Source organism: Orbicella faveolata, unplaced genomic scaffold, assembly GCF_042242905.1.
Source record: "Orbicella faveolata isolate gen_17 unplaced genomic scaffold, um_ofav_v1 contig_27, whole genome shotgun sequence".
Classification (NCBI taxonomy): domain Eukaryota; kingdom Metazoa; phylum Cnidaria; class Anthozoa; order Scleractinia; family Merulinidae; genus Orbicella; species Orbicella faveolata.
Genome location: NW_028301555.1, coordinates 6,112,873 through 6,140,824, shown reverse-complemented (window position 1 = coordinate 6,140,824; position 27,952 = coordinate 6,112,873). Strand labels below are relative to the sequence as shown.

The following is a 27,952-nucleotide window of genomic DNA, read 5'->3' as shown; positions in this document are numbered from 1 at the left end:
CTAATTTGAATTTAATATTTACATAAAATTTAATTGCGCGAACTTCAATTTCAAAATCATTTGTTCCAACAAAAAAAATTACATCCGACCCTGTGATGTGAAACAATACCTTATTGTCATTTATCTTAGTGTAATATGCCGTAGTGGCAACTGGCGTATAGGGCTCGCTGTATTTCTATAGATATCATCAGTCCTTCACAAGAAAGACATGTTAATTTCCGGTAACTCAACGTTTTATGTTTGAACACAACTGGGCCACAGTATTTTTTGCCAAACGCGTTGTCAGTAAATTGTCCATCTGGCCTTTTAACCTTTTATCTAACTCCACCAACGGTTCCTAAAAAAGAACTGTCAGAAAGATTCAGTTTGGAAAACAGCAACACATTTCTATCTCTGAAGTTTGGTATTTCAGTTTGGAATTGGTAATCGAACAACTTCATCTTTGAACACAACTGGACTTCAGTATTTTGGGCAAAACACTTTCTCAGTCAAAGTCGATCTGGCCTTTTATTTGCAGATGCAATTATACTTGAGGAATCCATCAAACATCGCCGGCGGCTCTTAAAAAGCGCTGTCTAAGAAGTTCAGCAGAGAAAAAACCAAACTCTTCGATTGCCGAAGTTTGGATGTTTTGGAACTGCTAATCGCCACAATGGACAGAAATACGTCAGGCAAGAATGATTCAGCAAGTTATTACTCAAACTCTGAAGAAGTTTCTCATCGTAAATCAATTGTCATCATAAACAGTGTCCTGAATGCCCCATTGATGATCACATCTATCATTGGCAATACATTGGTTTTGGTTGCAATTTTGAGAACTCCTTCGCTTCGTTCACCGTCCCTAATCCTGCTCTGCAGCTTGGCCGTTTCAGATGTGCTAGTTGGGATTCTCGTGCAACCGCTTTATATCGCTACCGAGATTTCAAAAGTACGTATATACTCCACATTGAGAATGTCCGAAATAATTCAATTTTTGTTATGCGGAGTTTCTCTTTGCACAATAACTAGCATAAGCTTGGACAGGTTTGCCGCCCTTCACTATCACCTGAGATATGCTGCTATAGTTACCGTCCGTCGTGTTGCCTGCATGTTGATAACAATGTGGATTGCCGTGTTAACACTGTCGGGATTTTACTTTTTGAATAAGATCATATTTTTTGCAGGCACATGCGTGGCCATATGCGTTTGTCTCTTGATATCCTCATTCTCATACATCCGAATTTTTAGAATCGTTCAACAGCATCAATTACGGATTCACTTTCAACGCCAAGCAATACAAAGATCAGATGAAAACAAATTTAACATCATACGATTAAAGAGCAGTGCTATAAACTCGTTTATATTTTATGTTTTTATTATTCTGTGCTATCTACCAATGTTGATTTCCTTGTCGCTGTATACCATTTCAAGGGACGATTGGACGACCCTTTGGAATTTTGCTGACACTGTGGTGTTTATGAACTCATCAATCAATCCTTTTTTGTATTGCTGGCGTCTTAGAGAACTTCGCGCTGCAGTTTTAAAGGCAGCTAGGCAAGTGCTTTGTAGAAAAACACAAAATAATTTTTTTTTCAGAGGTTAAAAAAACATAACTCACATTGACAAGCTAGATAAATCGAAATGCTAATTCAAACTGTTGTATTTTAAATCTTTCTTGAATGGAAATAAAGTAAGTGTAAAACAATAAGCCCTGAGACTTCATTCTTCACCCAATTTGCCCCTTTTCACTTTAATTTTTTGTAATACAACTCACAGCAAGTCGATTGGAAAACTAAAAGTTAATTACTCCTGAACGTAATTGGTAGAATTCTACTAGTATACTAATCCAAATCCTAAAATCTGATCGGCTGAGCTACTCGTAATGAACAGAGGGGCTAAGTTTCTAAAGAAACTGTGGTGCTGCGTCGGAAGAAAATATAACAAGATAATTTGGTTTTATCAACTGGGTTGATAATGTGAATTGGCCACCGTGAAGAGATTCGAGAGCTGACGTACGCTATCAGCAACGTTTTCTCGTGTCTCCGGCGACGTTTCGAGGAAGATTTGGAAACATCGCAGGATAATTAAATTCCCAAGAGCACTCAAGATAGGAAATTGACCATCATGAAAACCCTCAAAATTTGTCAATGAACTACTGAACACGTGTAAACAGTTAGCTGTAAGCTTCAAAAACAACATTTAGATGGTGATGGTTGATTCGTCATTCGGGCTCATCATCATTCATCTCAGAGAAATCTTCAGCTCAGTATAACCGAAGGTAAAATTCGACGTCTGATTGGCTACACATGCAGGGGGCGTCTAAATTTGACAGATGGCACTGGTTTCAAAATGGTTTGAACTCTAGCGACAGTAGTCTCTAAAATTAGAAAAATCAAAATGAGATTTGTTTGTTGGTTAGTGGCTTATGCTACACCAATCAGACACTCGTAGAAGGGTTCAATCGAAATTAATAGTTGGCTTGCCAAATATAACCAGGCAAATTGCTATTTAGCCAAATGACAACTTGTAACACTCAGCTGCTGTTGCAAGCGGACACTCCTTTCCTGGGGAGACGCATTTGGTGAGGACTCAAGGAACAGCTGTCTTTAGCTATCGGAAGACATTTGATGAACGGAAGCTTTAAGTTATAAATGCCTTGTCATTATATAAAAGAAAGAAGATTCGAACTGTCAATTTAGGTTTTTACGGACAAAAATTACTTAGAGGGTCCTTTGATGCAGCCATCATCTCGCGTATTGAGAGGTATATGAGAGTTTTTGGAGACGTCAAGACTTAAAAAATGTTTTCATCTCCTTGTTGGCATGGTATGAAGTATCCCATTTTTCTGTAATCAACTTTCATAAAGTTTGTAGAATTTACCCCTACTGTAATGGCATACTCGACAGTAAAATACAAAGGGTTCCTATGATCATTTTTGTTAGCGTGTCTGTTTAAGCCACGCCTAACTGCCATATTGAGCTGTCAACTATTGAAATGAAGAATATAAAAACAGAAACCGACACAACGTTGGATGATTTTTTTGAAGCTGTAGTATATTTCGGCTGGCGAAACCAGCCTTCTTCAGGTACAGTGAGAATTTTACATTGGGAAGTGTTTTTAAGTAGCATATTTTCGCAATACAGGAAATACGTAAAACTATTTGGCAATGTAAATTAAAGATAAGCATATGGTAAAATAAAATAATAAAATAATATAATAAAAGGAAAAAATTAATATGTTTCTTCGCAGATGTTCCGACCATAGGGATCAATTTTTCTGCCTGTTTGAATTAAAAAAGCTTCCCTGGCCTACTGAACTATTCATTTATTTAAGATGACGGCTTTTTCAGAGAACCTTGGGGTTCTGAAGAACGGGAAAAACTGAGAGATTTTTAATGGTCAAGAGTCAGTGTTCGTCTGTTTGTCTGTAGATCATTGCTCTAAGGGTGTTTACCACAGCAGCTCGCAAGTCTCGAAGACGCCAGCAGTACAAAGCTGGGTTTATGCTTGAGCTCAGGAATATCAAAGTATCTGCAAAGATCCAAGCTGTTTCGTGGTGTATGTAGGGATCACTTGCACTGAAAGGTACAGAAATAAACCTTGGAAGATAACAGAGAATTGTAGAGATGTAAAACACAAACGTGTTAAAAGCGCTCTTATGCAAGCGCTTTTGATTCAACCCAAGTGCATTTGGGGTCTCTGGGCCGCATTCTTGATGGCGAATCTGTAGTTGATGTCGGCGAACAATCTGGAAAATTTTGCTGTAAAAATAAGCTGAAATGATAAGATAAACGCTGATTAAGATGGCTATTATAGCCACGAAAGTTAAAGGATTCCAGAATATAACGCAAGATAAAAGAAACGTGGTCACCCATGTAGCAATTAATGCAGATATTGCACGGGATGACGTTATTATGGCCGTGTATCGCATGTGATAATGAAGGGCTAGATATCGATCAAAGCTTATAGCGGCCATTGTACCGAGGGAAACACCGCAAGCAGCGAAGGCCGTCATGGACGACAGAATTTTCAAAAGACGAACTGTTATTAGCAAATTTGCAATGTACAGAGGCTGCACTATCAAACCCACAAGGAGGTCGGAGACAGCAAGACTACAGATAAACATCATGGAGGGAGATCGAAGGGACACAGTTCTCCAGATGGCGATGAATACCAAACAGTTTCCAAGAATGGACGTAAGCAGCAAAGGGGCATTTACAACGCAGTTTATGATGACGATATTTCCAGGAGTCTTGTTTGTATGCAGCCGACTGTCCATTTGTTCATCACTGACAGTTCTGTTGGTGCTAATATTGTAGAGGTTCATCTTTGTGAAGATGTATTTCTGGTAGCATGAATTGTTGTGTTTATCCTTGATTAAACTGTCTTGTTAGTCCAAGTTAGATTTCCATATTTCTTGATGGCATTAATTTTTTTCACACTGATAAACTTGTAGCTGACGGTTGATCTTATCGCAACGACTGCTATTTTAAAAACCTTTTTCATTTTACGTATCCGACAATTTTTTTGTCCAGTCTGAAAGATCTGCGTAACCAAAATGTGTCAACTTTTGCCTTTGGTTCAAACTGACATTTGTAAATTTGTAAATCCAAACCCAGATGAAAACCTTTTCTAGCTCCTTGCTACACAGAAATACGAATTGAACGGTTGACCTTTCGTTGCTATAATGAGTGCCTGAGGTATTTACCTCAGTCATACGTGTACGTCAACTTGTACTTATTCAAATTTGTTAAACATTTCCAAAGCATAGAAAATTCTAACAAGATAGCCATCTGTCACTGATAGTGGCTTTTGTCTCTGGTGAAGTTCTAGTCGTTCATTAACAAGTTAAAAAAATCCTTTCATGGAAACATTTAAATAACTTTACCTTTCGAAAAAGTCGAACATTTTAGAACAAAAATTTCAACTCTGCATGATTAAAGCTACCCCGTGTTTAAGTGTAAGATGTGTTATAAAAACGTGTGTGCGAAATGAAAAAGTTAATTAAAATTTCTGTACGGAGAGGGCAATTTCACTTACAGTAATGGCCATTAACTGAAACAGGGAGCTATTGACAGAAGGAAAATTACTTGCTATTAATTAAATGAATTATTCAATTTAATACTAGCGCCCGAATGGTTGAAAGTTTTCAGCATGCAAGAGTGTCAATACTGTGTAGGTTGCTGTCACTCCCGTCTTGAAACGGCGAAAATTTCAATGGGTTGAACTTTTAACCACATCGCTCGCTTTTCGCTTCGGACATTGATTTTCCTGAGATTTCCTGACATCAGTGTTTAGATTTTATCCGAATATTATACGATTTTGTACAAAAATGACATCATGCTAGGTAAAATTAATTTTGTCTCTAGACACTCAAAAAGTGTGTGATACTTAGAAATTGCTGATATTATTAGCAGCCTTTAGGCAAAATACTGAAGGAGATATTTCATTTAAAATAACGGACAAATTTCTTAGGTACAAAAGCGCTAATAAACCATATACGTTCCATTTATTTTAAACTTGGGGTTTTAAACGATATCACATAACAAAATATTCCTTAATACTACGGGTTCAAATTGCTTGGGGCAGTTAATCGTGCCATGCCATTGATATTTTTGTAGCACCATCAAAAACTGAATCATTTATGCTGATGAGGTAAATATTCTACAGAAAGATTTGACAGTGGTAAATTTTGCTATAGAATCCGCCGTTTTCTCTGGCGGACAATTTCCTGACAATATCCTCATACTCTCCATCCATCCATTCTTATTGAATTTGTTTTCATAGTGTTTTCCTTTTTTTTTCAAAAAAATCTAGTTTTAAAAACAGACATAGCTGGTTTTTCTTAAAGCCTTTATGCCCAGGCAGTAACCCCGGTGTGCGACTAGCATCACCTGACATGGCCAAAGCCGAAATGAGCCCGAGTAGTATCTAATTAGATGCAATTTCCATAAAAATTGTTTGCAGTATATGTAAATGGAATGGTTACAGCATTACTATAAGATTTTGCTAGACTCAAGGCCATTAAACTCTGCTCTTGAGTCTAGCCCAATTGCTAAAACTAACTACAATTTGCTTTCCCTTTATTTTAATCTATGTACTGATGAGCACAGGTAGTTGGTCAATACATTGGTGTCATTTTTAACCAAAAATGCAGTGAAATTCTGATGATAGTGCTCCTTTATATACAGATTACTGATAGCTACTCGCCTATGCGTTCTCCGGCCAACGCGATTTTCATCTTTAAAGAATGTGATATTTCTGGCTCGTCGCGTTTTGCCAAATTGGTTTTCCTCGGCAAAATTGCGGCAGCCAGGATACGACAATTTTGGGCCTCTACAACGTGCGATATAAATTCATGGGAGTTATTATTTCAACTGATAAGGGCCGAGCACTAGCCGAGACATCTCTCACGCTACAACTTAAGTACAGTTAGCCTACAACCACCAACTTAGAATTACATAGGCTTTGCGTCAGAAACTATCAACTATAGTTGCACACACCAGGCGCCCACGCGGGTAGGAGAGGAAGCCTGAGGTTTCTCGAGCTAACAGATATGATACTACTTTAGATAACTAGTTAAACCGCAAAGACGCCATTTATATGCGAGGCTTAAGCTTAACACACTCCCACGCGGGTGAAAAAGGGCGTGAGAATTTTCAGGGTTCATTACGAGTTGCTTAATATCCGGGTAAGGTTTTAATGAGAACTATTTAGCTTGGTTATGTTAGAAATAACTAAAATATAGCAAAAGATGCAAAGTATATTATGTTGCGGTTTTAGTTATATAAGAAATATAGTTTGAGGGCGTTGGTGACTTGATCTAGGTTTTTCCTTAGACAAATATTGGATTAAACTGGAGCATATACCAGGTGTTCCTCTTAAAATGAGCGAGGACACCAACCCAACTATAGTGCAAATACGTTTTTACTGCACATTTTGCTGTGTCTAGAATTTTTTTTTTTAATTTTATTACGTTATAAACAAACACGCAACACGCCTGTTAAGTTCTAAAATAAGTGAAAATGTGTTATTTGCACAATATGTTCAATTTACAGATTTTTCAACCATTATTTTCTTAGAGAGACAGACTTCAGACGATTATCGTTTCGTGAAAGTTGCTTCTAGGAATAGCACGCATTTAGGTATTGCCTCCAAACTATATCTTGCCTTTTAATATATGTAGCAACAGATAACTCGAGAAGCTCAAATTGCCAACCAAATATAACTGTGTTAAAACGATATGAGCAAGAAACAGAAATATAATGTTGGGAAGGTTTTCGACTCTTAACCCTCTCTCATAATCCAGAAAATACTTTTTCTATGCTTGTCAAACAGGATCAAAATGTCGAAGAGTGATATTTATGTACCGAGTTGCCATATTTATGTCCAAATTACATTATATATATCCAAAGTGCAATATATATGTCCAAAACTGCGATATGTATATCCAAATCCGGCGACCTGTTTTCGTTTTATATATAACAGTCAAATGATTTTACATATTTCAATACAGTTTCGATATAAATATTTCACGGACTTTTCTCGATATATATTTCATGCGGTCAGTATTTCATGTAAGTCTACATGACCTGTCCCGCATCTCGCGAGCATGACGTCGAGGCCGACATGTGAGTGGACGACTTTGCAAAACAGCAATATGGCGGCGGACTTCATTTAAGTCCACAGGACCTGTCCCGCATCCCCCAGCATGACAATATGGCGGTTCGGTGGATACCGAACATCGATTCGTTCTTCGATTCTCTGGTGGGAGTCATACCAGGAGCAAGAAATCACTTGACTACTAACCAAGTGGACAGTGCAGAATTCTGATGTCGCAGACTTGAAGATTATGAACGAGCTGTGAGGTTGTTGTTAGCTAGAGTAGAGGAATCGCGGCCCGATCAAGTTAATTTTGTGCGAGATTTGGCTTTGTTAATGGATACAATGGGAAATCTTCGAGAAGCGCTTGATGCTCGAAGTTTTAGTAGACAATTTGAAATTGAGGGACAAGCCACTGTTCAAAATCTTTCCGCTGTAGAGCATACAGGAAGAACCGGAAGACCAAGGTATATGATGACTGACACTCAAATTAGAATACTTAGAGAGGAAGGATTTCGATGGGCGGATGTGGCACGTTTATTGGGAGTTTCTCCTATTACTTTACGGAGGAGAAGAGCAGAATTTGAAATGCCCCTCTTCCGCCGCCATATTGCTGTTTTGCAAAGTCGTCCACTCACATGTCGGCCTCGACGTCATGCTCGCGAGATGCGGGACAGGTCATGTAGACTTACATGAAATACTGACCGCATGAAATATATATCGAGAAAAGTCCGTGAAATATTTATATCGAAACTGTATTGAAATATGTAAAATCATTTGACTGTTATATATAAAACGAAAACAGGTCGCCGGATTTGGATATACATATCGCAGTTTTGGACATATATATTGCGCTTTGGATATATATAATGTAATTTGGACATAAATATGGCAACTCGGTACATAAATATCACTCTTCGACATTTTGATCCTGTTTGACAAGCATACTTTTGTGTTTAATATATCTTTTCAATCAAAACTCAAGCTAAGGGGAGAACGGCAAAATCTAATTAAGATCAGATATCCAAACACTGTCACGGTTACAGTTTCCTTTGCTTCATTTTGATGCCGCGATTAATTAATGAGTTTGAAAATTTCTGTTCAATATCTCGGTGGGGATAGAAGAACCATACATTGTGCGTTGACTATTACGCAGATACCTTACATTACACAAACCAGAAGATGTTTCTATGACAGCCATTTTGTTAAGTATCAAGATGAAGAAGTTTTCTAATTTACAGTCTTGTTAATCTGAGTTTATTTCTTTGGCATAGCTTAATGAATCCCCCAAGCTTGGCGGTTGCTTCATGTATTTTATCTCTCTTATGATTTATGTTCTATTTATGAAGGAGCTAAGGTTAGGGTTAGGCGTTTTATCTGTTTTATAAGACTCGGAATGAAAAAAAAAAAAAATTCAGAAAAGGCAAGTTAAGTCACGTCACGAGAAAGAAAAACATCATATATTTTGAATTTAATTACAATATAGAAATATATAAGTCTTGCAGGAGAACACATTTGTGGTGATAGCGACATGCAAACTTTAAATTAGCCTTGATGGAAATAAAACCAAATAAGGAAATTTTTATTTTCAACTAATTTTGTTACACAGAGATTCATGATTTAAAAATAGAGTATTGTCAATATTTAGGCAAAAGTAAAGCCTCTTAATTGTCGCCGGTATATCATATTTTCAACATTGCATAACTTTGAAGCATTTTACCGCGCCCCATGGAAGTACTGCTCAATAGCTTTCGTGTGAATGGTCGCACACTAGAGTTTTAACGGTACACAGTATACAACACACTAAAGTTTTGTTGACAGCGCAGTTTGCCTTTTGGAGCTGGCTTATAGCGTGCCTAGAATAGGAAAAAAAAAAAAGAAGGAAACAAAAATTGTAGGAATTTAGCTAAGTAACGAGATTGGTAAATCATACATCCTAAAATATTTTCTTGTCCCAAATCTACCTGAACAACGACTGCAGAGGTAGAACTTCAGGCTCTAAACCTCAACTGGGAACAAGCCGCAGGGCTTGCCAAGGACCGTCAGTGACAGAGAAGTCTTGTTGCATTGATGCCCTATGCGCCAGTTGGCGTCTAAAGGATAGAAAAAGAGAATATTTTCTTAACAAGCTATTCTCACATTATCAGTTGTCTTGACATGAAAAAATGCTATATTAAACGTTGAAGAAGAAAAATAAACATTACATAAATCATAGTATGTATATTTAGCTTGAAAAATGTAATCGCTAATATTAGGAAGCCTTCTTCTGTTTCTCAGCGCGCCAAGCCAAATCATCTGGCGTCACGACGGATCGAGATCTTATTTGATATTTACAACGAAATTTCTTTGCCTTGGCCAAACAACTTCTATTTTAATGGAGACATTTCCTGTAGTGCCAATACAGTCACTGTGAAACCCCCCAACCGACAAATTTCAGTTAATCGATAGAGTGAAAACATTGTTCTAGCTTTAAAAGTATTTCTCACACATCTTTGAAAAACAGCAGCTTATAGACACAAAAGTTTTCATTAAACTGGCAAAACTCTCTGATATTAGCAAATTGTTTTCTTCCGGAGATAAAGTGACGCTTAAACTTCTATGACATCAGACGAAACTACATCATAGATTTGACAAAGAGGCCGGAAGAAGCACTTTGGGCGGAAAATACTGATGAATGCTATATTGCCAACTCATTCTTCGGCCAAAATTTTAATCTCTATACTTAATTTTTTTATTTGAATTTACAGTTGGAAAAATTGTCACGTACAATATCTTGGTTTTTTAGATTAACATGTAAACGTTTAAGACAAAAAGGTAGTTTCTTTTTCTGATTACTGTTAGTTATGTACTACAAGCATCATGAAAATTTGTTTTCATTTCCTTGTGCTATGATTAACCCGCTTAATGCAGGAATTCGTCTAAATACATGACAGACAGTCATGAATACGTAGTGTATTTTCTGCTACTTATGACTGTTTAGACAATATCTTCTTCACTGTCTTTACAACTGCTTTTCGTAGCTTACCAAGTCTCCAACAATACAAAAATGGATTTATGGATGAGTTCATAAAGACTGCCGTTGTTGTAAAGCCCCAAGCATGTTCCCACTCCTCGGTTATGAGATAAACGGCCATTGCAACAGACATTGGCACATAAAACAGCACCATTACTATGAAAAATACAAAAGAGTTCAATGCACTTCTCTTTAATTTCCTCATGTTAGAGACGTCCACAGTCCTAACTTGTACTGCCTGTTGCTGAGTGTGAATCTGCAACTGCTGATGCCGAACGACACGAAAAATCCCAATGTAAGCCACGATTGAGATCAAGAGACATAAGCCAACTCCAAGAGCTATAACAAGAAAATAGACGATCCGATTTAAACAGTAGATTCCGGATAGAATGCAAATAAAAATCCACATTAGTGCCAATGTCAGAATTGCGCGGGACTTGGTCACCAAGGTGGGATAGCGCATATGATAATGGAGAGCCAAAAATCGGTCTACACTAATCACAGTTATTGAACAAAGAGAAATCCCACACGTAGCAAATGAAACGAGGAACCACAAATTGTCTAGAACATTGATTCTTGTAAATCCACTGGCGATATAAAGTGGTTGAACGACGAAGCCAACGAGAAGGTCCGAAACAGCCAGACTGCACAGGAACAACATGGAAGGTGTTCGAAGTGAAGGGCTCCTCGTTATGGCCGCTAGCACCAAACAGTTTCCCACAATGGATATGAGCATCAGCGGAACATTTAAAGCACAGTTAACGATTATGACAACCTCAGGCATAAGACAAATTTTGGCAGTTCGTGAACCGTTCTTTACAGTGGAGTTGGTGGTACCAGTTTCGTTGAAATGGTTCCACATGTTCAAAACGCGTTGCGAACCTCGCTCGCAGTTGTCCTGTAGTTTATAAAATCAACCCAACACCGAAAAAATCTTATCACTGTTCTTATTTGAATAAAAATGTCAATTCAAAATGGTCAATTCAATCTGAAGTGTAATCTTATACTAATCAGGAGCAAAATATTTGACTACTATTTTTAGAAGAAAATAAACTTAAGGTCAATATGGACTGAAAGCGCAAATTGTTCATATGTCATATTGTAATCAAAGGTGTAAACATCTTTTGGGTTTTCAATGCTTTTCTAAAAAATTATTTGCTGAAAATGCTTGCCTAAATTATTTATCGGTTTTGAAGTTGTGTTCCTTCTTTCGCAACTTACGTGAACAATGATAGAGTACATTGAGAACTTGTCAGTTGGCTATCTGCGACGTGATATGACGCCGATATGACAGAAACACGAGTGAATCAGAGAGTACGGGGGGGGGGGGGGGGGAAACTCCAAAATAAAAAAAAGACAGGGGTGCTCTAAATGAACTTTGCTTGTCACCCGAGCTTGTCAGCTGCTTCCTAACGCACTACAATAATTAAAACCAATGCCACCATAAAGTTGTCATAGACATCAATCATTGGATATACTACGTCAAGTACTCTGAATCAAATAACCTTTGGCTGTCATTTTCCTGTAGTACTTCTTAAGAAGTACTACAGGCTTAAGGCTTGTCCATAAATTAAACTCAATACTCTTGTGAATAGACCTTTTCCGCATTCCAACAAACAATGGCGTCGAGTCGAGGACGGGGTGGACAAAAATACAGCAAATATATGAAAATGTCCACCCCAACCTCGCTCTGGTGCTATTGTTCGAACGTACTGGAGTGGAATGCAGAAAAGGTCTATTGAGTTGAAGAAAGTTTGAATCAGTTATCAAACTGGCCAAACCGCTTGTAGTCTCACAGAAGTATAATTTATGTGCTACAAAGTATCCGAGTCATGCAGTATGAAATATAATTAACAATTATTGTACGAGGTTGAGCAAAATATCGTGATTTGTCAGTGGCGAGCAGATCAATTATTTGCCGAAGCCGAAGGCTGAGGCAAATAATTGATCTGCGAGACACTGAAAAATAACAATATCTTGCAGTAACCGAGTTCAATAATTGTATTATCAGTCGATCACCAAATTTGTTTTCTTATTTAAATCACATTCTGACAGCTTATGGGAGCAATCTGCCATTTTCACCAGTGATCATGGTTACAATAACGCATGAGCAGAATATTATTTGCAGCAAAACACGTCTAGATGGTATTACACATGAGCAGACCATTATTTGTAGGTAGTTATTTGCAGGTCACGTGTTTGGCTCTCGGCCAATAAAAAGGAAGAATTTTATGTTACTGAACAAGCGTGAGGTCAGTACTGAAAATAAATTGTTCGACGTAGTTCCTTATTTTACAGGTTAATGGACCGAACCGCAGGCGAGGTCCATAAACCTGCATTTAAAGAAATCGACCACTTTTCTCCTACTGACTGACAAGCTAGTTCAATAAAATATTTATTACAATGGCTCTTTTTAATCTGCTGATAAATTGATGCCTCTCCGCGATCCATTCTCGGTAAACGCGCTCGAAAGGTAAGCATTTATTTGCGTTTCTCACGTCGCTTTTGTGAAAATTGAACTAAAATTGTCTTCCAAACATGAAGTTAAAAGCATTTCTACTTAACAAATAACTGTTTCATTTTATTAAATTAATTGAAAAAACAATTAGCCGAATTTTTAATTAGCGAGAGGTCCATCTAAGTGGTGAATACTGCAAAATTCGTAACGCTACTAAGAGAACCAATCAGAATTCAAGTAACCGATCTTTGAGGGGGCTCACAACATTTTTTTCTTTCGAAATTATGAGGAAAAAAAAATAATTCGCTTTAATTTTTCTACAAAGCTTTGTAACAGTTCTGTATTTGCCTTTCAGCCGTGCAGTTTATGCGTTTTCCTCAATGAATTATTGCCAGTTTAGATTTTATGAAACAAACCTACGTACGTGATTACTCAAGCGAACTTAAGCAGCGACGATTTCGAGACGCGGACGGCAACCGGAAGAGGAATGGAGCTAATTCTGGCGCCCTTTTGACGTCATGGGATCAACTGGAAAGTCGTTGTGTCTGTATTTTAAACCAAACTGTGCTGACCAAAAAGCTGTAGTGAACACCTGGAACGAGAACTTTCAACTTCCGGTTAGCGTCTGTGTCGCAAAAGCGTCACTGGATGCTTAGTACTTTTTTAGTGTGCGCAAGCCCAATCGACTAAACCGCCAGCCACGCAGGCGAGTTAACCAAATCTTCAAACTCTTTCTCAGAGGACATTTGGGTGAATTTACATCGGTCACATGCCTGGAAGGCTAATGCCTTGTCGTGTGTCGACCGCTTACGCAACAAGACGATAGCGCGTGTAGCGAGGTCATACATCATTACAGAGGTAAGTAAAAGTAAACTAAATAACTTACAACGTTATTTGAGCATGGAAAGCATTACATCGAGCGCTAACTCGAACTTGCTTCTGAATTATAGCTAATACATATTCCATTACTGAGCGAAAGCCGTTCGTCCAGTACCAGTCCTTGCTCAGAAGAAATAATGCCATGGCTGCGGCGGAAACAATGCGGCCGTTTGATGCTTGTAGTTTCTTCGATTTCTTTCGTCTTCATCACGGTTATAAACTACAATGTCCTGAAAGAGTTGCCAACAGACTCAAACTACTGGAGCAGAACAAACATCAAAGGTTCGTGAAGCGTGAATTGTTTTGCATATTGTGATTAATAACTAGGGCAGTTAGTATAGGTTTCGTGCAGCTGTGAATTGTCAATATCTCAGTTTACAAGAATCGCCAGCAAACGAATATTCGGATGGTCTAACTTTTATACACATCTGAATTCTTCGAACTAAGAGCTTTAGGCACATTTCGTTAAGTTGCCAAGCCACCGGTGGAGCACAGCATCGACTTCAAAACAAACCTTTTCAAGCTTACATGTAATTAGGCGCACATATCAGTCGGCCTATTATTCTTGAAAACGTGCTTTTTGTGCAACAGAAAGCAGTTGATGGTATCATCCATGTATTGTCGATTAGCTAGTTCGAGTTGTTTTAGCCTCGATCTTGTAGAATGGGTAAAAATCTGACAAATGAAAGCATTTCGCTAGTGCCCGTGGAGACTACTTCGTCATCGATTCACCTAAAGTTGTTAATTTACTTGTAAGCTGATCAGACTATACCATGATTTACTGTATTTACAAATTTTAACTTTGTTTATTCTTTCCATTGTATTGCAAACGACAAGTTAACATTAGCTTAGATCTTTCTTGATAAATATTCCTTACGCGCTGACAGATAATTCATCAGATTTCGTTTGAGCGAGCAAGAATCTCTAGAATCCATTCAAAATCACAATTCAATCACGCAGTTTATCAGGGGCACCCAACGGATCGTTTCGGTAAATTATCTGTTCGGAAGGCCTTTAATCCCCTCTGATTTTCTTGAGAGAATTGGCACCTCGAACTTTCGTGATATGAGAAATTTAATGTCTGTTGTTTTCGGACTGTTGAAAATGTCGTTTTGAGTACCGAAAAAAGGTCAGCTATCATTTTCGGAAAGGCGATAAGACCTAAGGTTTTCGGGAAATGGACAAAAAAGCCCTAATAAATTCGAGAATACTCAAGTTCCCCTAGAATATCCGAACAGATAAAATTTTTTTAGTGCAACCTAAAATTAACCTACAGAGCTTTAAAAGTACTCCAGATAGCCTAAAACAGCATCTAACAGCATTAGAGAGAAAACGGTCGGTTTATGTAAAAGCCCTCAGGCGATATCATCAAGGCGGTCACCGGTTTAACTCATGTTTAAATATGGAACCCAGATCTCCAACGTTCAAGGCCAAACAGCGTGAGGCGTGGGCACTAGATGAACTAAACCTTGCATGACAGTACTTTCATTAAACGGCATTAATCTAAATAGTCGCTCCAGGTCATGCATAACAATTTTGTTCAACCTTATTGGACACACAAGTGACTGCGAACGATATTGGAGAAGACTACCACCAAGATGAGATTTAAAGGGGCAGCTTATATCCTGCATATGCTACTTCAACGTTACAAAGTGATAAAAAAAATACTTTTGCATTCAATTTAGTAACTGAATCAGATACCAGATATCAGAGACGATTAGCATAGAGTCGTTAGAAAGAGACAGTAAGACAAAAGAAAATAAACAAGCAAACAAAAAAGTTAAATTCAATGATATGATGCAAATTTCCTTCTTTCAGATCGATCGTCAAATTTTGGGTTCAATGATAGATATCTACTAATAATTTTGATGCGTAAATCCTGACGTATTTCTTTGCTGATTAAACCTCATGTTTACCTTTGTAGTGTTCTTTCAGTTGTCAGTCTGAAAATGACGTGCATTTAGAAAACTACTTGGTAATGTATTACAGCCACAGTAAAAAAAATAAATGTTTTCAGCGTTTTTCAATCCATAACAGAATTTGCAGCAAACACAATTCGTACCTAATCATTAAACTGTGAACCTTTTGAATACCTAATTGGTGACTTTACGGAACTCTCTAGTCACTCTTTTCGATTTTGTTGTTTTAATTTTAAGCACTATAGGCTTTTCCTGCCGAATGAACGGGACAAATAAGCATATTAAGGAAGCGTACCGAATTCAAAGTGTGTGGCGTTCCTCAGGGCTTCCTACAACACAATTTTCTCAGTATCTTGACCACGGCAGCTCTAAGCTCAGCAAGACGCCACGAGTACAAAATTGAATTAATGGACGAATTCATGAACACTGCTGTTGTAGTGAAGCCTCGCGCGTTTTCTTGACCTTTAGACAGAGAAATAGACATATCAACGAAAACAGGTGAGAAACACAAAATCATGACGATGTAGAAAACAAACGTGTTCATTGCACTCCTCTTTAAATGCATGAAGATCAGGCTATCTCCAGCTTCTTGATTAGGTAATTGCACCGCCTGTTGTTGAGCGTAAATGCGCGCCTGATGCTTGCGAACAATGCGGTAAATTCTGAAGTAGGAAAACGTCGAAATCGAGAGATAAAGGAACATGGCTAGTGCGACAATTTGGTAATACGTTTTCGGGCTCCAAGTGTAGATAAATGGCAGAAGAATATTGATGGCCCATATTGTTGCTAAGATAGCGATGACTCTTGAGATAGTCATAAACCCAGCGTAGTTTATGTGGTAATGAACAGCTAAAAAGCGGTCCAGACTTATGGCGGTCATTGTACTAAGAGAAAAGCCACAGCAAACAAAGCCAACTTTGAGCCACAGGCTTCCAAGGAAAAAGTTCTGAGCAAGTCCGCTGGAGATGAAAAGTGGCTGAACGACAGAACCAACAAGAAGATCTGAAACAGCGAGACTACTCAAGAAAACTATGGAAGGAGAACGTTGAAGCGAGGGAGTTTTCAAAATGGCGGCTAACACGAGTGAGTTACCGATAATGGCTACGAAGATCAATGGCACATTTATGGCACAGTTCACGATGACAAAAACTTCAGGCGAAGGGTTTTCACCCATTGCTGAGTCATTTCCATTGCTTAAGTTACTATAGTGCAGCACTTTCCAAGAGTTCTGATATCTTACTTTTACGTCAAATATTCAGACCCGATACAACTGCGTTTCACTACGTTGAAACTGAACGAGTGACGGCAATTTTTCAGTCAGTTATATTTAAGGGGTAATTTGATTCATAAATTCCCGTTTCCTTTGGAAGGTTAATGACTTCCCAGTGAGCATATATTCTCTGTTTCGCTGTTAATGTGATTATATATATTCAGCACGTGCGAATTTAGTGATTTCGCAGCTTGAATTTAGGGAAAATGATTCCTTTTTTCAGAACTAAAAGCGATATTGATACATTTACATTTACCACCTATTGATGTAAATGAAAAACAAAATCCAATTTTGAACAAACCACGAAGCATTATTTATGAGCAGCCAGAAGGAATTTTCATTGGAAATACTCTTCACACCTCGAAATTGAAAGAAATATTGGTTCACAAGTAATTGCCTTAGTCTCGTCCCTGTTTCAGTCTGAGTTCGGCGAACTTAGAAAAGAGAAATAATAGATACAAATCATATCACATATTTATTTTATGACCCATGTTCCTAAAGCGATGGAATATTCCGTTGTTATGTAAATTCTTTTCGGCAAGCTTAACTAATCTGTCTTATCGACTAATTGCTTTGAGGATAATAAAATTACAATTCTTTACTGTCTCGTATCAATTGATGGAGCGAAACATAAAGTTGCTTCTTATACCACAGTTATGCCGATTTAAGCCTGCAAATGACATTGTTTTCCTTTTATCGAATTCTTATTCAAAAGAAAAAAAACTGCTGAATTTTAATACTGATGATATTCTTTTACATAGAAAAGTATATAAGTTTTCAATGGTCATCATTAATTTATTGGAGCTGCATAATTACTCGTTTAAGTTGCGTAAAAATTGTAATTACCTCAAAGAATGACACCCCACTCTGGAGAGCAGCCGGAATGGAGAAGGCCTTTGCATTGAAAATAAACAAAAAGCGAAGGTTCACTTATTTTTGAACTTTGCGGCACTAGTATAACTGATTCAGTTCAAAGCAGGGAGACCCAGGCCACTTCCTCCATAAATGTTTAAAGTTGTTAATCGCGCCAAAATTTTTATCAGTCACTTTCGGCGTTGCTGATTACAATAGATATCTTCGAAATTGGACGTTTTTAATTAGGGACAAAAGCAATCCGATTAGAGGTGTCAATGACATGACCTCGTCGATCAAAAGTGAGATAAAAATATATTTGCTTCAGGTAATTTTATTAGTGAGTGAACAAGAAATAACTCGCAACCAAATTGTGTAAAATCGTTTTGCCTGGTATAGCTTGACAACCAACGAACTAAACTTCGTAGATGTTCGTAGATGTTATTTTGACAATCATAAGCAAACAACAAATTTCAGGCCTGGCGGAACTAAATAGGAAGCTAAGCCAGGCTGACTGTTTAATTGAAATACGTTAGTACCTTAATTAAACAAAATCTATACAACCACTGAAATACTGGAGGAGTTGTGTGTCATGGTAATCAAACTATTTATTTTACTGGCTAGAAAAAGAAATATGGAAAAAAACTCAATTCTTCTGTCAAACGCTACCATTTACCTAATGTTATTTAAGAGCTTCTGCCTGAGAGACCGGGGCAGACTTGGAAATGAAGGCTCACCGATTTCGCTTAAAATTGGTACATAAAGTCGTTATGTGGACTTATGTAATATGCCCAAGTTTCAGCTTCAACGACCATTTTTTTTAGCCGAGTTCTGGATATCAGCCCCTCAGGGGTCCCCAGAAGCTGATTTTCATTGTAATTTTGGCCACTTTTTCAATCTCTCTTTTAGCAATGTACAATTAATTTCAGACAAACCCAAAACCATATTTGTAATGCCCTATTCTTAGGCGCTTATGGGTGAAAACATTAGCTCGCGTAAATTTTTTGATAGCCTGTGGCTATTATCACAACTTGGTTCTATTTGAAGCATATGGGAAGCAACCGGAAATGGCCTGTTTTTCAGATCGCATAATTTTTATGCCCATGTTTTACACCGTAAAGTCTTAGTATCCATGCAAAGTTCAGCTCTTAGTTTAGTAATATGAAGAAAAAAATACTAAGGTCGAGGCTTTTTCACTAGCAAACACTTTAAGAGAAATTACTTACTACGCACTTCATGTCAAGGTCTAAATTCCTTATTAGGAGAGATTTTTAGACACCAGCCGCACAATTAACAACCATTCAATCATCCCTAAGTAAATTATTTAAAGGGAATATATATTTCCAAACCATAAGCTAGAAATTAATTTCCCTACTGACGGATTTGAAGCTAAATTTGTACCCTGTACCCAGGTGACTGGAAGGTGAGGGGGAAACTTTATACGTTGATAACAAGAAAAGTAATCAAAATGCAATGAAACAAGCTGTTTACTGAGTGTATAAGTTAGCTGGGAAAAGCTGAGCAAAAAACACACACCAAAAGCGTTATGGGACTCTGCCTTGTTTCCATGGCAACCTTGCTTTGTCAGGCATAATTACCCTAAGTTTGAGCTTTTTAATCTAATTCTCTGTTTTTTTATTGACGTTTTCAAGTTTCTTGGGACAAACATAGTTTTTTTGCACCTTTTCATTCATTTAGTACCCTTTCTCTTCTCTTTTAAGTTTGTCATAATTGGCAAAAACGATATTTTGACTTCATGGAATAGTCATGAATCCGGACCAGTGGATTCAATACGACGGGTGTTTTGGAATTTATGACATTCTGACGTCACGTGCCTTCATAGCTGACTGTTCACTATTATTAGAATTTTAAGCCGTGAGTTTTTTTCTCCTTCCCCCTGCCAGAAGATCACAAATACCTTGTGTGACTAGTGGTACTGAAATTTCCGACTTAATTGCGACACACCCAGAGGTGCTTTCCCTCAAGCTTTGATCTTTGCTCCTCTTTGGTATCGATTCTAAATACGAATACCATCGTTACGATAGAGACCGTAAGTAAGTAAGCCTCGTAATACAATAGAGGGACCGGAGATTACATTTTTTTCGCATGACACGCGAAGCGTCTCCTCTGTTATTTAATATTGGGCATGTGAAACTACTTAATTCATCTCCAAGCCCTTTCGACTCTTCAAGTGAAACAACATCCAATTTGGCGTCGAAAATGTTAGCAATTGAATTGTTGGCGGGTAGACAATTTAAGTTAGAGATATTTTGTTCAAATGTGTATGCAGAGGATGATGGAACAACGATCCTTGAACCAGTGGAACGAATTAAAGACATTAAAGCGTGTGAAAAAACTTTTTGAATGTGCAAAATAAACTTATGTCTGATGAACATGCATGCAGTCACTCTACCCTTGGATACTTACGGGATGCAATAGGCATTACTATGCCGAACTCCTCAGATATGCTATCTGAAACGTTAGCGGCAACCTTTTCCGGTTTCTTCAATTTCTGCTTTCTCCTTGATGGAAAAAGGGGTGTTGACATGGCACACTTTGGTCACGCAAACAGGTGAATTTTCCACGGTGACATACTCTAACTTCCATTCAGGGAAGTTGTCAACTCTGTGAGACGCGGCCAGTTTATTACCACCAGTGTCCACTTTAATTTGACCAGCAGGTGGGAAACATCTCGATCTAACGTCGCTATTGGGAGAGTCGCAGCAGGCTCTGACGTCTTGTTATCTCATGCCCCGCAAATGTCATCCTCCAAAAGGGACACCGTATCCTCATGTTTTCAGTTTTGCAGGGGACTAAATTGTAATAGCCACACTTTTACTCCTCTGCGTTTCAAGCGCACTCAAATGAAACAAATTCACTTACAGACTGAATAGATTTAATAAGTTTAATTAATTGATCGCAGATAGTTTCTTTTCCTGTAAATAAACAAACCAGCCAGCAAGATATCCACGTGCTGGCCATATATTCATTTCCCGGTAACATTTTAACAATTTACGACAGAGTAAGTAAGCATGTAACGTAGTAACGCTTTCGGATTCTATACAAAAGCAACTGCCTAGCGCATAGCACGGTCACGGCCTAATGGTTAGCGGGCTGGACTCCGGATCGAGGGTTACTGGTTACTAGGGCGTTGCCATGTCATCTTGGAAAAGGCAATTTTTTTCACAGAGCCTCTCTCCACCCAGATGTATAAATGGGAGCCGGTGATTGTCATCCTGTCCAGGGAAGAAGAGCAATAACCAATTTAAGCTCCAGCAGGTATAAGGCACTGGGAGTTGTGACGACTTACCATATCACCCACAGCAAGCATATTGGTCGTCCTGGGGATTATCACTTCTTATTATGGAAATCGGAGTTAAGGGCCGGCAATTCTACAGCTAAGGGTGCCATAAGCAGTAGTCTTTGAAGGAAAATCCACTCCTCCCCTGTCCTATCTTTGGATATATGCAGTACACCGATTTAGTCTGGATCTGTGCTGACTGAAAACGCAGCAAATGGAAAATCCCGACAGAGAAAGGGAAAGTGTGCCGAAGAGTAATTTTCTGGCAATTTGGTCAGACATTCAGCAACTTGGCGGGGAAAACAGACCGTCTTGGACGTCCTCAATTTATAACACCAAGGCCGTTTGCACTGGGGGACTGGGTATGAATAAATATTCTGTAACATATTCATTCGTTCTTCAGGTTCTCATGCAAGTGATATACCTAATCATTCTCTGCAGTATCAAGGAGACGAATCTAGACGATAAAAAAATGAATTCCAAGTCAATCATATCTAGCAAACTAGAGATAAGTTGGCGTGTCGTGACCTCGCCACGTACGGTATGAACCTGCATTTTCATTACTCGCAACAGTGTACTCGCGACCAATTTATCGCTGGGGCTAAGGTTTTTAATGTTGCTTCACTTTTAAGGGATTAAGAAAGGGGTATGCCTGTAAACCTGACGCCAGGTAAGTGTGTATAGTAAGGGAATTTATCCAGACACTTTGCATGTAGACTTGGAATAGTGAGACTGCATTTTTTATTAGACAGTTAGCTCTAATTATATTTGAAATTTCCCGTTGTGATTGCATTTAGAGTGACTGATAAGTTGTTTTTCTTCAGAAAAGAAGTCCCAGACAGGTGGGTTATGCTGGTTATGGTACGAAATGAGACCACAAAGCTTGGCGGCTTACACCTGATCTAATTAGCGCTTCATGACTCGGGGCCACAGACTTGTTTCGATGAACGAGTTGAATGTTAAAGGTAACCTTAATGTTGCAGTTTGGACCAAAAAAGATGCAATGGTACATTGTGATTAACCGGCAAGAGATGGATTGTTAGGTATATGTATATATATATATTTTTTTTTCCACAGCGACTCGGACATTATCCGTAATTTTCAAGACTTCTTCCACATAATTTTTAACCGTTGCTGGACCAAAATCTGATCGGTCCGAAAAAAAAATCACATGAAAATTTCTGACTAACGGTAACTCTTTTTGGTTACAATTAACTTCAGAGTCTCTAATTCATGACTTAGAAGAAAAAAGGTATTAATCGAAATTAAATGGCTGATTTTTACAGACACGCTTTGTTGAAACTTTAACCGGAAGTGGCCTGGTTAGTCATCTTCTCGTAAGTTTTTTCTAAGTAAAAAGGCCTCAACCTTTGTATTTTTTTCTTGATATTACTAAACTAAGGGCTGAACTTTGCAGGGATACGAAGACTTCAGGATATAAAACATGGGCATGGAAAATATGCGGTCTTAAAAACAGGCCATTTCCGGTTGCTTCCCACATGCTTCAAATAGGGCTAAGTTGTGATAACAGCCACAGGCTAACAAAAAATTCCCGCGAACTAATGTTTTCACCCATAGAAGCCTAAGAATAGGGCATTGCAAACATGGTTTAGTTTTTGTCTGAAATTAATTGTACGTTGCTAAAAGAGAGATTGAAAAGTGCCCAGAATTGCACTGAAAATCAGCCTCTGGGGACCCCTGGAGGGCTAATATCCAGAACTCGACTAAAAGAACGTCGTTGAAGCTGAAACTTTGGCATATTACATAAGTCCACATAACGACTTTGTGTACCAATTTTAAGCGAAATCGGCCAACCTTCATTTCCAAGTCTGCCCCGGTCTCTCAAGTAGAAGCTCTTAAGCAGAATACTTGTCGTAGTCAGTGTGTTACATTCAAGGGGTGAGCGAGCTTTCAAATATGTATCGGTGAGCTAACTCAAAATAAACATCGCCGAAGGATAACAGCGCTGGTGACTTAATTTACTAATTCAATCACTTATACATTATCTATTACAAGAGATTTTTTTACTAAACTTCCACAAGAATTAATATTTTTAGTACTTCAAACGTTTTTGTTCTTTGCTGAATTTTTTTTTTTTTTTTTTTTTTTTTACCTTTACGCGAAAACTCTGGAACCAGAGCAAAAATTAATTGCCCAGTGCAAACACAGCGGGGTTTCCATTCCGTTGAAGATGTTATTCACCGTTTAAGGCATTACGCAATGAATAAACTGCATGAATTTTCATCTGTCTGCATTCACTTTATGTCTGTCAGTGTAACCGTTTCGTGTGCGCTGGTCAACACAGCCCTAGTAAAAATAACTATCGAGAATTCTTAACCCATATCATTATCTTCTTCAGAAGAGAACCTGGTAACATTCAATTTTTGATCAAATGTGGTCTTGAGCGTCAAGTAGGTCATTAGACGTAACGCAAAATTCTTGTCGTTCGTAAAGTTCTTAGAAAAAATAAAGTTTAGAATGCAACCACAACCATAAGTAAATGCAAAGTACGGTGATCAGGAGAAAGAAAATTGTTCACAAAATAGTTTACGTAAGTATATATTCCAGTCGACAGGTTAGCAACTATGAATTGCTATTGGGTTAGTTCTCGAGTTCATGGCTGTTCTAGTCAGTTTAGGTTATCAGAAGCAAGAGCATATTTAATTAAAAAAAAAAAATGTGTATAAGCGCACGCGACAATGCCAAAGGTTCTATGGGTTATTGTTGCTTATGCTTGCTTGTTTGAGACTGAAGTTGTTTCAGCGTGATAGAGGGAAACAGCAAAAACACGTGTATTCATGCCTCCCCTTTCTTCTTGCTGAAACACCGTGAACCTCAAACAGGCACCGATTAACTATTACTACCCACGATATGAATGGACGCTGTCGCGTGTAAGTGTTTACTCTTTTGTGGGAAAACCTTTGTCCAAACAGTTGTATATAATCTAACAGGTAACGCCTTTTATGTTATCTACAATCGGACATCATAAAACCGTGCATTAGATACCGTTAGAAAGGTGGCCACTTAGGTTAGTTGAATTTTGTCATCAAAATTAGTATTGACCATGTCTAATGCTAATGAGACCTCAAGGAGACAACAATAGCAGCGACTAAAATTAAAGTTCGTTGACAACAAACAAACAAACACACGAACGGAAGAACGAACAAACAAGCCAAACACCTGCCCCAAAATATAGCACTATAGAATTCAGATTTTGTGTCGCTAGAAAAGTCAATTACCACAGATATCGACATAAATCTTCCAATGAAACGTTAGTTTAGTATCTCTTGCGGACCTAGCCTTGGCCAGAAAGACACTGGGTAAGAGGAATGTAACAACATACTGTCCTACCCCTCCCTGGTTCCTGCGAACACGAAAAACACACGCGTGACGATGCTCGTGACTAAGCATCTGGTCTCCAGGTCCCCCAGGGATATCAACAATGTCATGGCTTCCGCGGAGGAGGTTTGGAAATTTGTTTCTCGTCTTTTCAACGATCGTTTGCATCCTTATAACGATTGTGAACTACAATGTCCTGAAAGAACTGCCTACAGATTCAAAGCACTGGAGCAGAACGAATGTACAAGGTTTGTATAAAAGCGTGAAATCGATTCGTGTTTCGTTGATCACACGCTGTTTGTCTTGTAAGCCTATGCTCAACTCAGGCTGCCTTTAACAGCTACTGGAAGGCGGACTTAAATGTACTCATAATTCTTACTTTATCGCTGAACGCAAGCCCTGTGTAAATTGGGGTTAATAAAAGACATACTTCTTTTGCCGACAACGAAGCGTTTAAACGCAGACCTTTCGCCTTTTCAAGATTTGTTATTTACTTAAACTTACCGCATGTAAAATTAATAACAACACTTTTCTTTGAACTTTGAGATCTCGGATTCTACTCGTGTTGTTATAAGCAGTCTGTTAGATCGTGGAATTGCTAGCAAATTAGTTAACTTTTAGACTATGTGAATACAAATCTTTAAGAGAGTACTTTACAAAATCTCAATTATCTTCGTCGAAAACACCCAAGGTGTGTTTATCATTGAATCTTCATTAGAATGATTTTCTATTACTTTCGATCGAGCCCGTATTTTACAACTTTACGGTTCAAACTGCGGCATTGAACACGTACTGTTTCTAGGCAAAATTCCACGTTTCATGGTAAATAATTGCAAGTAATATCATACATTTTGATTTACTTGCTTGCACGGTGATTGAAAGACATCAGAAAAAATGTGGTTGCACTTGTCTCCACGTGCTATTGAAAACACAATTTACATCACAAAATTAAGGTTATAAAAAATATGCTTTCTACTGATGGTTAAGAAGCGATAAAATTTTTGTGCAATTTTTTTTTTGTTTGAACAAAAGTGGATGAGCAACCCAAGATATTAATACTAGTTAAGAAATTTAATGCATTTCCTGGTTACAAAGGTTTAAAATATGATATTTAGCCCCCAGCTGTCTGTGTATGGTGCAAAAATTGCAAGTAGCACATTAGATGAAGTGGCTATTCAAAAAAGAGAGAATTACATTTAAATAATAAAAATGTTAGAGGAAAAAATATCAGCTAAGGAGACCATTGTTTTAAACAATGTCAACACTGCATGAACTATAGGTAGCAGTTTACAGTTTCCTTTATCTTCTTTGCTGGTTTTTGTGGTAGTACAAGATATCAGTTCAAGTTTGCTGATTTAAAATGCACACAGTTGATTACTCACCAATGTTTAATAGACCATTTTACATTTCCAAAACTGTAACAGCTCATCAGCATATAATATATTCCATTTGTTGTCACAGTGTAGCGGTGGTTATTGTTTTGGGGCTTAAAGGGCGTAATGTTTCTGTAAGTTAATTTTGTTCTATTGTTCTCTGGAAGCTGAAAGGGTATCGAGTCACATGTGCAACCTTGTCAGAACTGCTCTGACCCTTCATTGTCTTGGATGTATTTTCTCTTTTTTGAGTTTGAATGCATGTACCAACATCTCCAATGTAGTTTCACTGAACAGTCAACACAAGGGATCTTTTTTAACATTGCTTGATTGTTAGGATTCAATTCTGTGGGAATTGGGCTGACTCCATACATTCTGTCATTTTGTGAAGTACATACATAATTTAAGTAATCTTGTGGCTTCAATTAGTAGAGGGTCTTTACCCTGGGCTGGATACTTTCAAGGCTTTAATAAAGTAATTGTTATTGTTGTTGCTTTGTTACACCATTTAATAGACTACTGTATTAGGCCACAGGATGTTTGGAAATTCTGTTTATTTTTTATTAACTATGAGTTCTTATTTAACTCAATCAAATTGGAAAATGCCATGAAGCGACTGCCAGTTTGTTAACAACTACACACTATCAGGCTACTCAGTCTCTACTTAACAGTTAAACCTGTAGCTCATGAGGCAAACCCAAATGGGCTATTGACCCGTGGCCCTTGAGGGCGAAGGGTCTAATTGTTTTAGCATCACCCAGCTAGTCGACAGAAAAGGCAATAATAAAGTTAGCAAATGCAAGTTGAAGAAATATTTATTTGAGAATAAAACGAAAGAAGCGTCATGCTGGATTGTGCCAATTTCACTACTCGAGGACTATTACTACTGTAATAGGGTAGCCAATTAAAATGTAGGATTTGCATTAGTCCACTAGTTGGGTGATACTAAAACAGTATAGATAGTGTGTAGCAATTATTAGGCAATAATAATTGTCAAGAGCTACAGTAGAACAACATTAGACAGTTTCATAGAATGCGAGTCATAATAACAATAATAAAGTTGTTGTGGTAGATTTATTAATACTGTTTAGTTACATGTATGTGTAGTCTGACCTGCAAAATAGAACAAATTAAAATTTTAATTAAGCGGGCACTCCACTTAAGTTTAATAGCTTCTAATACCTGTAGTTGTTTTGAGTGTTCTGGCACTGCTGAATTTCTGTTTAATATTACAATTTGTGAATTAATTAAGATAGAATTTAGTGGACAGTTACTGAATGAGTTTCACACAAGTAACTGTCAACTAGTTTCTTTCTTAATACATGAATTTCACTCTCCATGTACATGTATTAATTTGTACTGAGCACTCCTATGATTGTGTAAAACCACTTCTATTTGTCTTTGTTTTGTTTTTTCTTTGTTTATTGTGAGTTAATCATAGTACATGTATAGAGGTATACACTCAGAAATTCTTGTTTCTGTTGTGTGCATTTGATTAACTCTTCTATATTAATTCCTCAATCATTCCAGATGATTGGAAAAACAGAGATATAGAACAGCGATTGCTTAGATTGGAGAAACACATTTTTGGGAAAGGTAACTGAGTGTTTTTTTTTTAAAATATATTTCGGTACATTTATGTGCCTGTGCATGTACGTGTAGTTACCTACGTACACACAAACATGTGCATGATTGATCTGTAAATTATGTGCAGTATATATTTGGAAAAATCTGTGAGGAAACTCCCATTTGAAAATCAGGCCTTCTGATATAAAACACGATGGTGCAATTTTGTACCATTGACCTCAAATTGCATCTGATAGCACAATTCATGAAAAATTGCATAATTCATGGAAAAAAAACCAGACCACTTAAACAAAATAAACCATTAGTTAATGCTTTATCTGGAAAAATGCTGCATCTGCACATTCGTTTCAAGATCATTTGCCTTTGAAAAAGCCTTGAAAA

The 27,952-nt window shown here is 37.8% G+C and overlaps 5 protein-coding genes and 1 pseudogene across 6 annotated transcripts in view; 3 read left to right on the top strand and 3 right to left on the bottom strand.

Annotated features, from left to right (window-relative positions):
- Window positions 1-645: 645 nt before the first annotated feature.
- LOC149107339 (melanocortin receptor 4-like) lies at window positions 646-1,690 on the top strand. The gene has a single exon (XM_089297202.1). The coding sequence runs from the start codon at window positions 653-655 to the stop codon at window positions 1,580-1,582; it is 930 nt and encodes a 309-aa protein (XP_089153328.1). The 5' UTR covers window positions 646-652; the 3' UTR covers window positions 1,583-1,690.
- A 1,172-nt stretch (window positions 1,691-2,862) lies between these two features.
- On the bottom strand, window positions 2,863-4,972 carry LOC110067372 (adenosine receptor A2a-like). Its single transcript, XM_020774695.2, has one exon. It carries the CDS (start codon window positions 4,303-4,305, stop codon window positions 3,385-3,387), a length of 921 nt encoding a protein of 306 aa, XP_020630354.2. The 5' UTR covers window positions 4,306-4,972; the 3' UTR covers window positions 2,863-3,384.
- A 2,351-nt stretch (window positions 4,973-7,323) lies between these two features.
- On the top strand, window positions 7,324-9,442 carry LOC149107338 (uncharacterized; annotated as a pseudogene).
- LOC110067281 (melanocyte-stimulating hormone receptor-like) lies at window positions 9,136-11,551 on the bottom strand. The gene has a single exon (XM_020774595.2). The coding sequence runs from the start codon at window positions 11,453-11,455 to the stop codon at window positions 10,547-10,549; it is 909 nt and encodes a 302-aa protein (XP_020630254.2). The 5' UTR covers window positions 11,456-11,551; the 3' UTR covers window positions 9,136-10,546.
- Window positions 11,552-13,620: 2,069 nt separating this feature from the next.
- Window positions 13,621-27,952, top strand: part of LOC110067354 (alpha-1,6-mannosylglycoprotein 6-beta-N-acetylglucosaminyltransferase A-like) — a 30,299-nt gene continuing 15,967 nt past the window's right edge. Inside the window, exons 1-3 of one of the 2 annotated variants that reach the window (XM_089296791.1) lie at window positions 13,621-13,909; window positions 14,002-14,212; window positions 27,515-27,580. In XM_089296791.1, the coding sequence (XP_089152917.1) occupies window positions 14,068-14,212; window positions 27,515-27,580 (211 nt within the window). In that variant the 5' untranslated portion in view covers window positions 13,621-13,909; window positions 14,002-14,067. Of the gene's footprint in view, window positions 13,910-14,001; window positions 14,213-24,640; window positions 24,860-27,514; window positions 27,581-27,952 lie in introns of those variants that run through there. The other variant, XM_089296790.1, reaches the window with a different exon arrangement.
- LOC110067282 (5-hydroxytryptamine receptor 5B-like) lies at window positions 14,519-17,029 on the bottom strand. Its single transcript, XM_089296792.1, has one exon. It carries the CDS (start codon window positions 17,021-17,023, stop codon window positions 16,169-16,171), a length of 855 nt encoding a protein of 284 aa, XP_089152918.1. The 5' UTR covers window positions 17,024-17,029; the 3' UTR covers window positions 14,519-16,168.